At 40.4% G+C, this 15,974-nt stretch overlaps 1 protein-coding gene across 2 annotated transcripts in view; it reads right to left on the bottom strand.

The window, feature by feature from the left end:
* Positions 1-15,974, bottom strand: part of MGAT4A (alpha-1,3-mannosyl-glycoprotein 4-beta-N-acetylglucosaminyltransferase A) — a 79,033-nt gene that overhangs the window by 22,111 nt on the left and 40,948 nt on the right. For both annotated transcript variants that reach the window (XM_065631120.1, XM_065631111.1), the window contains exons 6-9: positions 9,508-9,554; positions 8,804-8,917; positions 8,121-8,196; positions 6,613-6,727 (exon numbers count right to left, since the gene is read on the bottom strand). In XM_065631120.1, coding sequence (XP_065487192.1) covers positions 6,613-6,727; positions 8,121-8,196; positions 8,804-8,917; positions 9,508-9,554 — 352 coding nt within the window. The remainder of the gene's footprint in view (positions 1-6,612; positions 6,728-8,120; positions 8,197-8,803; positions 8,918-9,507; positions 9,555-15,974) is intronic.

Genomic DNA, 15,974 nt, shown 5'->3' with positions numbered 1-15,974 from the left:
TGGTTGTACTGCACTAGCATCTTCAGACCCAACTATCCTCTCTACTTTACACTGCCCAGCACCATGGAAGGGTTCAACACTGCAGGCAATGCCTTCTCACTTTAATTTGTAATAATCACTGGAGCGAAGATGAACAGGCAACACCCTGTTCCAGAGACAAGCCCTCGTCTGCCTTCAGTAACCAAGGACAGACCTCCACACACTACTTGTTGAAATGCTGTCAACACCTTCCACATCCAGCTTGGCACACAGCATCCCTCACCTGTCACTCCTGTCTCAGGACACCACCAGCACAGCACGGCAGTACTGCCATGTTCGTGCTCGATGTTCTCCTTTTCTCCCTGAGAACACTCTTCCCACACCAGCTCACAGACAGGACTCTGCAGTGAAACCCCTGGCAAAAAAAAAAACTTCTGGACCCCTGACTGAGGCTGTCCTGAGGAGCCCCATACCCCTGAGGCCCCAGAGGAAGGCAGGGCAATGGAGGAGTTTGCCTCAGTTGATGAGGACTGGGTTAGGGACCAGTTAAGCAATCTGGACATCCATAAATCCATGGGTCCAGATGGGATGCACCCGCGGGTGCTGAGGCAGCTGGCTGAAGTCATTGCTGGACCACTCTCCATCATCTTTGCCAAGTCTTGGGAAACGGGAGAGGTGCCTGAGGACTGGAGGAAAGCAAATGTCACTCCGGTCTTCAAAAAGGGCAAGAAGGAGGACCCGGGCAACTATAGACCAGTCAGCCTCACCTCCATCCCTGGGAAAGTGATGGAACACCTTATCCTTGGTGCCTTCTTAAGACATATCAAGGAGAAGAGGGTCATTAGGGGCAGTCAACATGGCTTCACCAAGGGGAAGTCGTGCTTGACCAACCTCATAGCCTTTTATGAAGACATAACAAGCTGGATTGATGATGGCAGAGCAGTGGATGTGGTCTACCTTGACTTCAGTAAAGCATTTGACAGAGTCTCCCACAGCATCCTCACGGCTAAACTGAGGAAGTGTGGACTGGATGATCGGGTAGTGAGGTGGACCGCAAACTGGCTGAAGGAGAGAAGCCAGAGAGTCGTGGTCAATGGTGCGGAGTCTGGTTGGAGGCCTGTATCTAGTGGAGTCCCTCAAGGGTCAGTGCTGGGACCAGTACTATTCAATATATTCATCAATGACTCGGATGAGGGAATTCAGTGCACTATCAACAAGTTTGCTGATGACACCAAGCTGGGAGGAGTGGCTGACACGCCAGAGGGCTGTGCTGCCATCCAGCGAGATCTGGACAGGCTAGAGAGTTGGGCGGGGAAAAATTTAATGAAATATAACAAGGGAAAATGTAGAGTCTTGCATCTGGGCAGGAACAACCCCAGGTTCCAGTATAGGTTGGGGAATGACCTATTAGAAAGCAGTGTAGGGGAAAGGGACTTGGGGGTCCTGGTGGACAGCAGGATGACCATGAGCCAGCCCTGTGCCCTTGTGGCCAAGAAGGCCAATGGCATCCTGGGGTGTATTAGAAGGGGGGTGGTTAGTAGGTCGAGAGAGGTTCTCCTTCGCCTCTACTCTGCCCTGGTGAGACCTCATCTGGAATATTGTGTCCAGTTCTGGGCCCCTCAGTTCAAGAAGGACAGGGAACTGCTGGAGAGAGTCCAGCACAGGGCCACAAAGATGATTAAGGGAGTGGAGCATCTCCCTTATGAGGAAAGGCTGAGGGAGCTGGGTCTCTTTAGCTTGGAGAAGAGGAGACTGAGGGGTGACCTCATCAATGTTTACAAATATATAAAGGGTGGGTGTCACGAGGATGGAGCCAGGCTCTTCTCGGTGACAACCAATAGTAAGACAAGGGGTAATGGGTTCAAGCTGGAGCACAAGAGGTTCCACTTAAATTTGAGAAGAAACTTCTTCTCAGTGAGGGTGACAGAACACTGGAACACGCTGCCCAGGGGGGTTGTGGATTCTCCTTCTCTGGAGACATTCAAAACCCGCCTGGACACCTTCCTGTGTAACCTCACCTAGGTGTTCCTGCCCTGGCAGGGGGATTGGACTAGATGATCTTTCGAGGTCCCTTCCAATCCCTAACATTCTGTGATTCTGTGACTGTCCACAGCTACTCCTTGGGATGGAAAGCAGCCCAGTACAACTCCTACTCCACTGATCTAGCACCACAGCCCATCTGAATCCAAACCAGCCAAGCCCCTGCCTAGGCTCTCCTGAGCGAGGGTAGCAGCATTAGCCTGGCTTCCCTAGGGCATTGCCATAGTCCAAGAAGCAGCATTTGCCAAGGTCCTGCAGTCCTGTGGCCTCCCATGCAGCTGCAGGTGAGGAGAGTGCTGTGAGCCATGGAGCCATTGAGATGCCACCCAAATCCAGCCTACAGATGGCCCACTGGCCATCCCCAATGTGCAGTCGAAAATCAGCAAGTCAAACAGACCTAAGCAAAAACTGCAGTCAATATGCACTGCCACAAATCAAAGACAATGTGAAAGAATTAAAGCAATGGCTCATCTTGCACCGTGTTCATGCACTTGGTACAGTGCATGAGAATAGATATAAATCAAGGAGACTCTGCTGACAAAATTTCAGAGGTTTCAGATTTTGGGTACAACCTACCCTTGGAAAGAAATTTCAAAATCCAAAAGAATTAAGACTCAAAGGTAAAATCCTGCTCCATAAATCCCTAGAGATTTAAAAAATGTGGAAGACTTTCCCCATATTATTTATCTATGCTGAGAAAAGTGAGAGCCAGGACTAAAAAAAAAAATATTGTGGAACATTTTCTGCTATTTATTGTGCCCTGCCAAGGCTTCTATCTGATTTTCAGTCAATTAAAATGCTATCATTAGTGAACTACTGTGGCCCTCTCAGTATTTTGTTGGCAAGTGTAACACACACACAAAATGAAAAACTTCGTTTTCTACAGTTCTCTGAACTGCAAATATCTAAATCATTAATTTTCATTTTTTGCATAAGCATCATTTAATGCATTTGGTCTACACCAACAATAATTTTATACCTGCAAGCACATACCCTAACCACAGTTGAAGTCTTTCAATGCTTTCCCTGTTAATGATATGCAAATTACTGGTGCTAGAATCAGAACCTCTTTGAAGTTATTTAAATCTCAAATATTTGACTTGATCTACTGTTCCCCACACTTCAACTATGTGGACAGCTTGAGCAAAATTGTAATCAGAACAACAGGCCTTAAAACATCAGGGCACAGTAAGATGCAGAGGAACTGTAAAAGGCAACCAAAAGGCTGATTTCAGGGCGCTCCATTAAAAGTTTGTGCCAGCTGGCATTACAGCCACAGCACAGAGTACTGCAGATCCTCTGGAAAACGCTTCAGCTCACAGGCAGCTGGAAGACAAATCAATATTTCTCATAAAAAGCTAGTACAACTTTCCCGTGTTGTGTCAGGGACTGCAGTGCAAATCAGAATCCAGGAGAGCAAAAGATGCATCTCCTTCCACAGAGTTTCTCAGGGAAACAGAATATATCTCACCCATTATTTATTAGCTACTTGACAGCACTTAAGAGTATGCTTTCAGTATTTAAAAAAAAAAACAAACAAAAACAAAGGAAGGCACTTCTGCTCTGTGGCAGAGGTGACAGAATTCTATAATCCTGCTGTCAGTCTAAATAGCTGCATTTGACACTTCCTTATGTAGTACTTGCATAAATTAGATTTTCAGTTCAGAGCTACACTATGACAAAAAACATTTTTACCTAGCAAACTCGCAGGCTGATCAAGGTTTCCAATAGCTTAGAGCAAATCAGCCACTCCTCTCTGTTTTAGAGATTATTTCTAAATCAGTAGCATCTAGGCAATTCAGTGCTCTACTTTCTCTCTTGGACGTCTACACATAAAACTAATCCCCGGTTAGAAACAACTACTTTTGCTTTTCTCCATAGCTATCCACATTACCAAATTACCATAGTATCAGTCTGCATCAAGATCCATAAAGGGATAGCAGAGATGAGGCAAATCTACATTACTTGCATAAAATTTTTATGCAATACATGGTTATAGCACACCAATGTATCTCAAAGCCAGAAATTTTAGTCACTTTCATGAATACTAATTTTTCTCTCAAAACTTAAAAGCAGAATAAGTAGCTCAATTGGGAGAAAAAAAACCCTGATTTAATTTTCTAGGTAGAAAAGCAACATTAAGATGTGTAGCCATAGCTAAATGCATCTGAAATTCTACTGATATCTACTTAAATGGAGGCAAGAAAATACGATACAAGAAACAGAGATGCAAGCAGCAGAAGCTAACAACGAAATTCAACTACAACTATTATCAGAGGCTACACTGAAAAAAGTATATAGACAGTATAGATAAACAACTTTAAAATATTTTTAAACTGTTGTGCGGGTGATTAAGCCAAATCTCAGTGTTAAGAACTATGTACCTACCCCTTCTGGCTTAGACACTGTGCCCTCTATAGCAGCACTGAGAACAGAAAGGAGTGTGAAATACACAAATAATAAGCCATCTGAAATGACATCTACATGGGGCAGACAGTGCTTTTCCAAAACTGTAAGTTGGTTTTATGCCCGTTTTGACGTATCAGTCTTACAAAACTGCAATTTGTAAGCAAGTACTCTCTACTAGCAAATTAAGCAAATGTAGAATGAACATAAATTACTTCTGTAGCCCAGGAACTTCATACGGCATTTACCTTTAAAGTGCAATTAGGACTAGAGCTAAAACGCTAACAACAATTAAGCCCACAATTTAAGTTAAACTGTTCCAAAGTAGAAGCAAAGCCACAAAACCAGTCCCATAACTATCGCGGCAACGGTGCATCTCTGTTGGTAGCCAAAGGCAACCAAGTAGATCGGCTGTGTGGTGGTCAGATAAATGAGGAGACTTCCCTCTGCCCATTTCCTCTCCTCCACTCCATTGTTTCTCTCGGTTAGACTGACAGGCAAACATACAGAGTACCATTTGTATCCTAACAGAGCATATTTAGGAGATAACTACTGTTTTCCTTTCTACTCAGGCGAATCTCTGAGACCCTGAAAGCCAGGGAGTATTGTCTCAGCAGCACACCTGATGCTGAGCTGGAAACAGGATAGAATTTGCCACTCACACAGTGACAATGTTCTCAGTTCTCAGTGTTGTCATTACCACTTAAAAGAATGAATTCTGTCTGTAATTGCTAACCTAAAGATATGTAAATCCTTCCAGTTTTAGGTCAGTCTGACAAGATTAAGAGTTACTTGCAAAACACCTTAGCATGAACTGACCTTGCAGCTTTAGACATTTTGAAGCCCGCACAATTATTTGAGTCTTGCTTTAACACATATCTGCTGGATAAAGTGTCCTTTAGCTGAACATTGCTCATTACACGCTAAAATGATTATGTAACCAATATGCAAATGCGTAACCAATTGGGTCTTTAGGACTGCCCTGAGCAGAGATAAGATTTTGTATATAATGGCTGTCACTTTTCTTTCTGGCATGCTGGCTTTGTTGCAGCATGAAGGCTTGTACAACTCTATAATAAACAATATCTCATCTCTGTGCTACGATCTGGCTTTTTTTTTTTGCACACCAGGTGACAGAACCCTGGTTTTGGGACATCAGTGCTACCCCTACGCGTCACTGAGCTAAAAATTTAGCTCTTCTCTGGAAAGCAGATCCAAAGTAAAAACAAGAGAACAACAAGAATTTCCAACAGAATGACAGAACTCAGGACTGCACTTTATCCTTACATGTACGATTTTCTTCCTGTTCTGAGCTCAATGTACAGCCTTTGCATTGGAATAATTTGTGTTGACTACATACAGGAATCTCCACAGTCTGACTCCGCTTTTGATCTTTCCTCACAGATCTCCAGCTTAGCACTTTTAAACAGATCATGACATATCACTGTGGTAATGAAATAACCTTTTGATTTGTAAAATCTCTTCAAAACTTCTCTTTCATTGCTTTTCTGTTAAGTCTAGTCCCTCTCGGCAAAAACATCTTCGTGTAAGAGCAAAAAATCATAAAGTAATTTTAACAGCACCCTGGTACTCAATCCATAACAGCCTGAGATGGTGCATCAGCTCCTCTCCCTGTTGTTCATTGCAAACGACAGACTAACTACATCCAAGAAGGAAAAGACTGTCATAACTTCTCCTTGATGGAACAGAAAGGTGGAGATAGAACAGGCTTTGCATCCAAGACAAACTGATGCCTGATGATTCTTGGAAATTTCGGCACAAACACCAATGAAGTTGTTTTAGGTGGAGTTAGTTTTCATGCTTTTTTCTTTAGTCAGTTGTGTTTCAATGGCAGCTAAATTCAAAATAAGTCCTTCCTTGCAGTTCGACTGTTAGTATTAATATTTTTATAAATCAATTAACTTTTGGTTATAAAAATGCCCTCTTCTCCAACAGTTTTGAGTTCGCCTCAGTCATACAAAAGTACATGAAACAACTGAGAAAACAAAACAAAACAAAACAAAGAAAAACCCAAGAATGAGTTAAACCAGAGTTCCTAAAAAATGAATTTCTACTTCTTGGTCTATTTCCAGCACAAAGAAGATAGCTTTGAAGTCAGATCACTATTAATTCACAGTCTGAGGATGAATGTGTTCTTTCGAACTACTAAAGTGAACATTTTCTTACCAATGAAACCCAGCTGAGAAAATTCTAGAATCATCCAATCTTCAGAAGCAAGCTGCAGAGCAAAATTTTTTATTGTGCTGAAATAATTCTGCTTGACAACGATGTCATCTTCAAGCTAGAGGAAGGTAGCAGTGATATCAACATAAATTTTTCTTAAAAGCACCAGCAAAGCAATAGGAAAAAGTACAGCTGGGAAATACTGATTTATGATGTATTGCTAACACATAGCCATATATTTCTATATGCAAGCACTGCTATAAAACCTAGACGCTATAGGCAGGAGTAACTATTGCAGGGATCACAGTCTGTCTTTGTGGAGAACTAAGCCAGAATCTTTCCGTAGTAAGAATCCACAAATGTATCTTAACTTATCATTTCAGAACATTGCTTTTCTAGCTTTTCAGATAAAAATAATCCATGAAATAACGTTAGAATAAGTGACATCAGCAGCGGAACAAGTAGAATATCTGTATTATTTGTACGCAAATGTGACTCTGTTTACTCACACCCTCAAACAATTTCTCCCATGAGACAAGAAGCTAAGAGATGTTATCTACAGAGGTGGGATTCACTTCACCTGGCTTTAGCTGTCCAGCAGCAGAACAGGTGCACGGTCCAAACTAATCATCTAGTCCAGGTAGCAGAACTGCCAAGATGGGGTTACAATCCCTTTACTTCACAGTAAGTGCAGGTCACTGCTTGAAGTATCCTGCTTCTCTGTCCTTTCTCCTAGTGCATTCATGCTTTCCCCCTTGTGCTGGCACAAACAGAAATGACTGCCTCATGTCATTCCTTCTAGGAGAGCTGAGTCTCCAGCGGCCCTCAGAAAGCAGTCTGCATAGCTTTGTAAAAACTAGAGGAGATGAGTGGGGCTTTATACCCAAAGTTCACAGTCCCAAAATCTAAATAAAGATCATAAGTGCGGTTACTCACTAAATCTGCAATACCTGTAGGTAAGGCTTTTACTTTAAAGCAGCAAGACATAATAGGAACAATTTTGAGCTAAATTCAATTTAAGAATTGTTTAACTCTGTTATTTAAAACCTATTTGAAAAAGGAAAACCAGTCTAATCACACATTGAAAATGTATCTATATACAACAGTCATATTAAAGTGATGCTGCACTTGCCCTCAAAATAAAGTATACTAAAAATGGATTTTAGCTCAATTTCCAATCAGAAGTATGCTGGTGTTCTTGGCGTAGGCAACCCAATGGTAACTCATTTGGGGGACAAGTAAAAAATCGTAGTTAAGCTGTCTGCATTCCTTCACTTTTTTTACTAAGCATCTTAAGATAAAAAACATCACATAGGACAAAGTACTTTCTCCTTCGGAGGCAGTGTCCTCTGCAAATTATTCCTTCATGTACCATAATCTCCATACTTAATGCCCTCCTTCAACTATGGAATCAAGTTCTCTCTGTTCTCTGTTGGTCTTTCTGATATGTCCAACAGCATAATTTCTGGAGACCCATTTGAAAACTTGTCTCAAAACAAAGATAAATTTACCTGAATGTAATAAACCCCCTTTTTCTGGGCATACATCATAAGAAAACAATAATCCAAGTTTTGTTTTGTTCTCCATCTGAAATAAAATTAAAAGCTTAAGGATTGTGAAAAAAAGATATTTCAATACATGCTGGCAATGCAAAGTAAATCTCACTATGATGAATGACGCATATTAGTGAAATGTTAGGATAGCTGCTTTTGGCATTGTTCCTCCAGGAAATCCTCTGTCTGAAAAAAAGGAACAAAGCTTTTGCCATATGCTTTAATACAGACATAAAATTGGTTTAACTTGAATCTGATTTTGTGAAAACTACCTGACATTTCACTAAAAACACGTGTGCATTTTAAATGGTAATTCAGCAGGAGTTACTGGGGTTTACACTGTATTTCAGGAAGAAAAAGAGTGAATGAAGAAGTTTACATACAGGAAAAATGTCTCAGTTCTCCTCCCAAAATTTAACACTAAATGAATTCAACCAAGCATAGCATTAGGCTCTGATCATGCAAAGAACAGCATGTAGATAGGAATGAGGTGGATTCACATAGCATTTTTAGCATCCCCACACTTTCAAGAATTACAGTAAGAAAACATTTCAAGAATTCACATCCCACTTGGCATTTCATAAACAACTAAAGTGTAGGTGTGGGAGGAGATGGGAAAAGATCTGGGGGAATAAACTAACCTCACTCTCTCTTTTGAGTCTCCAAATGTCTCTTTCAAGTTTGTCAAGTCAGGATAGTAAGTTGCAGGAGGTGCTATTACTTCCACCAAGCCAGAATTAATCTCTGTAGAAAACCTGTCAACAGAAACATCCTAAAGTCACATAAAAGATTCTGAGTTCTGTAGAATTCCTGCTTGCTTTCTGTTGGTACAGTTATTACATCTGGTTACAACAATGACTGATTCTAACAAGGCATGTAAAATAAAACTAGTATATAAAAAAGGATTGCTTTCCTTAGCATCTTCTTCAGAGCAGTATAGCCTCCTGACCAGTAATCAGAATTGTAACTAAATTCTAATCACTTCTTTTGCTTTCTTTTTTCAGAACCTAGAGATTTTTTTTCTATAGTTTTCTTTGAACATATGAAATACAAAGCTCTAACACAGATGTCACAAATTTCCATTCATGTTGAAACAATTCCATCTGCTTATGTTGCACCAGATAATTTAATCCCACTTACTGTTTTAAAATTTAACTGACTGAATCCACTGCCCCTTAATTTGTCATCTATTACTTCGTTGTTCAAAAGTCCAGAACCCCAAGAAACAAAAATGCATGATCTTATATTGCCAGAATACGTTTTATTACTTATCACAACCTGATTTAGGAAAAAACAAAAAGCGAACTAATAAAATAAGAAATCCTCCATTAAAGCGACAACTTACTCTTTTTCCAGGCTCGCAACAACACTGTTAACATAATCAAGATCAGTCTGGAAGAAAAACAAACACAAAAAACAAATAGAATACTTAACAGTTTTGGAGCTATGTTCCAAAGAGCCCAGTAAAACAAACGTTGGAGGTAACTCTACTTGAATATCAATTTCAGCATGTAAGATTTTTAAGTAACATATGAACACATCAAACACGTAACTATCTTACGTCTAATGGGAGAAGAAACAATTCTTTTTTGTGAACAGAGGGGAATAGTATTTGCTTCATATCTGCACTTAACAGGCAGTTCTAATCCAACTGTCACTATTTTCTTGCAATCTCTTGTGCTCAAAACGATCACGGAGCGTTTGTGCAGGAAGAACTTCATACTATTGTTATATAATAATAATATATATGAAACTATCACCAAGGAAAGCTTTCTGGAAAACAGGGCATTGAACACCCCCTCTTCTTCCAAAAATACATCTCCTAAACTTCGCATTTAAAGCTTGGATGTCCCAACCACAGCCAGCCATGAGCTGTTTTCCTGACTAGAATTGCTTTTTTGCATCAGAGGATATATCAGTCTTCACAATCACCCGATTCTTAAAGATGCACAGATTCTAAAAATTACCTGTTGGTTAAAATACAAATTGTGACATTCTAGAAAAAAACTAGATCATCTAACTTGCCAGAACCAGTCAATTACTCAACCTTTTCATTTGGTACACATGCATTCCAGGAAAAGAGAGTTTGTGAACTCAGGAATGTGACTGAAACCCCTAATCTTTGTTATACTTTCTAATCTAATAATATGACATACTATTTATCAGTTTTCAAAAGAAAATTTACAGTCTATAAATCAACCCAGATTCCGGTGACTCATGAGGATTCTGGAGAAATAACTGCCTTTGAAATGCTGGAAACAAAGGAAGAGATCATACTTTTTCTGATGAATTTGGATCATTAAAGGATTATAGAGAGAATAAATCTCTCCCAATCATTTCTATAGAACTACTAATCTTGTTTTATAAAGATGCTTACCCTTTGATCTTAAAAATCACCATTCCTATTTTTAAAGACTTATTTTTATAAAATCCAACATAATGCCAGTGACGCACACTTTTCCAAAAAGGACAACAGTGGGTTTCTTTCAAAAGCAGCTTCTAAATGCTACAAGAATATGTGAGTAGAAATAATTTGTAATAAATTTGTCATACCTATTTTATTCATAAGTGCTATGCCTAGTGCTGGACAGAAGCTCTAATAAGCAGATAAGACATTCACAATTTAAAACTCATCCTGCAATGAGTTCCACACAAGGAGACTCACAAGTCCATATGGACCTAGACATATCACTAAGTCTTTAAATACACATGTGGACTGTTAACACACAGTATCACTGGAATGGGGTTTAAGACATAACTTTTTCTGCTGTCTCTAACAGTTGCAAATCAGTGACTCAGTGACTACCTAGGAATAATTTTAGTATACCCATCTTTAACAAAATGTTTATTTTTTCCTTTTGTTTAGACCCTTTAAAGATAAAATATAGAGAATTTTTTGTTTAGTCAGCATACAAAAAAGACAATTTGAATCACCAGCTGGTACGCCAAACTTGAATTACCCAGTCTAGCATTAATAACTCAAATACTTGTTAAACAGCCCATTCTGTAATTGCATAGAAAAATGCAATATTTTTATATATATACATATATACACATGCACAAAGCAGAAATACAGCTTATTTCCATATAGTATTCCAGAGATTAAAATAAATGCCAACTTCATCCCAACTGGAAGTATGCATCTGGTCACAAGACTGTGCCTTAGTGCAAGTCTCATTAGAGTGAACATAGTTTTGACCTATTTTGCAGGTGTACCATGATGCCTTACTAGTGCTTTTAAAACCTCCCACACTTATAAAGAATGCACCACAATCAGGAAAAAATAATCTAGAATAAAAGGGTTTTTTTCCTTACTTGCCCTTAATGTTTGTGTCCTTCACGCACAAGGTTGGCAGCTTCCCAGTCAGAGCTGCAACCACAATAGCTTCACATTAAAGAGATGCAGCCTGGAGTCTTCCAACCTCATATTGTAACCTGTGCTGCCGTCACACAAAGTCAAAAGAGTCTGGTCTAGCCACACTGAACACGAGATATGGCAAATACCACTGTTGGTTTAGTAGGTAACCCTCCTTCTGAATCAAGAATCACTGCAACAGCATAAAGCAAAAGGAGATGCCATTTTTAGAATGAATAAGAACACTGAGATTATAAGAGTTGATGCCATTTTTCACATGATTAAATGCATTAAAAACTTGATAACCTGCTGTTATTTCTAAATAAGTGGTTGTATTTATATCTACTAGCAGCATCTGACATTCAGAACCAGGATTTCAACACCAAACTCTTCCCCTCGGGATAGCAGGTTGACTGTCACCTTTCCACATCAGAACTTCCAGGGGAAACCAACTCCTCTTGTTACTCAGCCTAACACTAAGTGGGGTCTTTGCCAACACCCTTCAACTGTGGACATGTCCCAGGAAGGTGACATTTGTAAGTTATTTTACACAACCTCATGAAATAAACATGAGAACATGCAATAAATTTGATCAAACTGTGCCTACACCTGTGGGAAGAGTTAACTTTACAGAAGACTTTGTGTGCTGGTTTGACTGAAAGCAAATTTTTGTCATGCAGTTAGAAACCTTTCTTTCTTTCATCTGGGCAGAAACAACCCCAGGTTCCAGCATAAGTTGGGGAATGACCTATTAGAGAGCAGTGTAGGGGAAAGGGACCTGGGGGTCCTGGTGGACAGCAGGATGACCATGAGCCAGCCCTGTGCCCTTGTGGCCAAGAAGGCCAATGGCATCCTGGGGTGTATTAGAAGTGGGGTGGTTAGTAGGTCGAGAGAGGTTCTCCTCCCCCTCTACTCTGCCCTGGTGAGACCTCATCTGGAATATCGTGTCCAGTTCTGGGCCCCTCAGTTCAAGAAGGACAGGGAACTGCTGGAGAGAGTCCAGTGCAGGGCCACGACGATGAATAAGGGAGTGGAGCATCTCCCTTATGAGGAAAGGCTGAGGGAGCTGGGTCTCTTTAGCTTGGAGAAGAGGAGACTGAGGGGTGACCTCATTAATGTCTATAAATATGTAAAGGGTGAGTGTCAGAAGGATGGAGCCAGGCTCTTCTCGGTGACAGCCAATGATAAGACAAGGGGCAATGGGTGCAAACTGGAATACAGCAGGTTCCACTTAAACAGGAGAAGAAACTTCTTCTCAGGGAGGGTGACAGAACACTGGAAGAGGCTGCCCAGGGAGGTTGTGGAGTCTCCTTCTCTGGAGACATTCAAAACCCGCCTGGACACATGCCTGTGTAACCTCATCTAGGTGTTCCTGCTCTGGCAGGGGGATTGGACTAGATGATCTTTCAAGGTCCCTTCCAATCCCTAACATTCCATGTGATTCCTTGTAGGTGGCACGGTCATTGTTTGGATTTAGTTTGAGAACAAGAAGATAACACCCCAGGACAGAGTTAATGTTTTTTAGCTGTTGCCTGGGAGCCAAGGCCTTTCTGAGCTCTCTGCCCTCAGGTGTGAGGCAGCTGGGAAGGGGGGCACAGAGGGGTCAAAGCTTGACTGACATCCAGACTGATCAATAAGAATATTCCATGCCATTAGCGTCATGCTTCATATTTAAGGAGAGTCGGATTTTGCAACTAGAGGGAGACGGAGACCCATTCTGGTTTCTGCTCCATTCAGGAGCTCTGTTCCTGTTCTGCTCCATTTCAGCTCTGTTCAGGAGTGTCTTTAAGTTCAGCCTTTTGCCATCCTGCCATTTTGCAGAGGCCTCTGGGCCTTTCTGCCTTTTTCTCTGTTCTCTCTCTGGGATCAGCTGTTCAAGACCAGGGTGCTGCTTCCTGGGACTGGAATTTTGTTATTTTATTAAACTGTGTTTATCTCAATCCACGAGCTTCTCCCTTCTCTTTCTATTCTCTCCCCCATTTGGGGGTGGGGAGAGTGAGCAAGCGGATACTGTGGTTTTGAATTGCTAGCTCGGGTTAAACCGCAACACTTTGCAGGGTAGCAATGGAAGGAAATCTGGAATAGCCAGATAATTGCTCTAGCCTAAGGATCTTCCAAGCATATCAACAAATTCAGCTAGTAACTGAAAAGCAACAGAAAAAAATATCTATTCTTGACTAAAATCTATTCCCCATTTTTGAGGAAGAAAGCATTTACTGTCTTGACAAAGAAAGACCTAAGGTCCTCTTTATCAACCTGCAGGACATGAGACTGCTGAAAATAATTATAAACTATATATAACATGGAGAAGACAAGGGTATTACTCCTTCAAGAACCTTAAACAGGTCAAGACAAATCCAAATTAATTAAAAGCAAGTCTCCCATGAAAGACAGAGTGTAACTGTTCTTTACGCTTCCAGTGAAGATCATCTGGTAGATACTAGGTTGACTTTGAGGCAGTTATGATCAATTTAAATTCTGTTTCGTGGTATCAGTGCTGTTTGCAGCTACTGAAAGGAAACGTCACTGGTGATCCCAACCAACACAGCACAACTTGTAAGACTATAGCTATGAATGTTTTTGTCTACCAAATCAGAAGGCAATAACAAAATCAGAATTTTTCCTTAGTGAAACTCTTAAGGTTGAAGATTAAATAATCCCCAGGAGTTTGGGACCCAAAATAAAGCAGCAGAAGTGAATCTCTCTAAAAGAAAACTCAGAGTCCATTGTGGAACAAACTAAAGTTTCAGGCTGTCAGTGAAATAAGTTTAGAAATTTCCTGGTTTTGTAAGATGCTTCCCCACAATTTTCTAAAGTACCTTCTCCAGTTTAGGTGAGGCTGCATTTCAAATTGCCATTATTCTAAGGTTTGTCTGAACAAACACTGTTATTCATAACAAACACACAAAGAACCAGAGCAGCAATGAACTTTCTAATATTTTTTACTTATTTTTATGAGTGAGAGTGTGCATAGCAAAGTAGGAAAATATATTAGCTAGCAGACAAAACAAGAGGTTAGAAAGTTCTGATTAACAGCTACCCAACTGTCAGACGAAACCAAGATTTCTACTTGTAAGAAGTTTTTTATTGTTAAATCCTACCTACCCACCTTCAAGAATGACAGAAGGTAGACTGTTTCTCAAAATGCAAGCTATGCTATGCTAGTGTCATACAGCCTTCTACTAGTTTTGTGCATATTAAAGATGAAGGCTGGTTTGTAGTACATGTAAATGTAACTACTCCTTTATAGTCCTCAAATTACATTTGGCTCTTTGAAGGCAACTGCGAGGCTGATATGGTCCCCAGTGAAAATGAGTTTGACACTCCTAGTCTAGATGGTTTGTTTTCCAGAAAAAGACAGGTAGTTGCTGCGTACAGTCAAAAGCACCCTTCTATGATACACGTTCTTTATTTGGAGGACAGAAGGAATATGTCTTCATTATCTTTAGGCCAAGGCAGACCACAGTAGCAAAAGTTGATTGCGATGTCCAAAACTCAGTGTTAGTTCAGTCAGTCATTCGGGTATAAAGTCATCTGCTACTATGTTTCTGAAATAAGTATTACTGTCACTTTGCATCTCACAAATACACTAGATGTTACCAAAGAGATCAGACAACTGTCTATTAACAGTGATGTTCCCTTACCAGAAGCATCAGATAGTTACTGTGGCCCGGGTGCACCTCAGAAGGTGTCTTACAGACAGACAAGTATTTCAGTCATTCAAGTCTAGGGCTTGAGAAAAGAGCACAATCCTGAATTTTATGTTTGTGCTGAGATACTAAATTTGTCTCAGGTATACAGAAGTTTTCAAATCCTGTCAGGATTCTTTTCTGAGATCTAAGAAAGATTCTTACCACTGATATAATCTCATATAAAAACTTTGCTAGTCACTGCCATGAAAAAATGAGTGTAAAGTCCTATGATGGTGCCCAGTGTTGGCAGCCCATACTCTTTGGGCACCAAAGCTTAGATGCCAAGGAAATGGAGATTGCAACATCAGCTTAAATGTCTCACATTCTTACTGACAGGCCAAGCTATCCTTTCAGATATAAGAGATGGCAGTACATCTAGAAGCTGTGTTCATCCTGATCAGTTTTGAGTGAGATGTCCAAACCAAAGGCTACCATCTGTGTAGGCCTTCAAAACTACCTAGTGAAGATAACGTTATCATGTGGCAGAACAGCCTTGTCTAGCTTTGATTTTTAAAAAAATATATATGTATTACACACATACATATGTATATGCTAAGATCTACTGGCGTTTCTTCAATTTGAGATGTGTGGTCAGATCTTTTGAGGACTAGGAATACGCTCTCTAGGGCAGCTCCAGGAAGGGGTGGCTCTCAAGTTCTCAACAATTAGTGGAAAGAATGGAACATCTCTGAAGCTGGGATGATACTAATACCTCTGAGTTGAGAGCAAGAGAGACAAAATACTCTTTTGTTTTCTATCAAGAGA

Source organism: Caloenas nicobarica, chromosome 1 (genome assembly GCF_036013445.1).
Source record: "Caloenas nicobarica isolate bCalNic1 chromosome 1, bCalNic1.hap1, whole genome shotgun sequence".
Classification (NCBI taxonomy): domain Eukaryota; kingdom Metazoa; phylum Chordata; class Aves; order Columbiformes; family Columbidae; genus Caloenas; species Caloenas nicobarica.
Note: the sequence above shows the minus strand (reverse complement) of the source record. Positions and strands in the feature narration are given on the sequence as shown.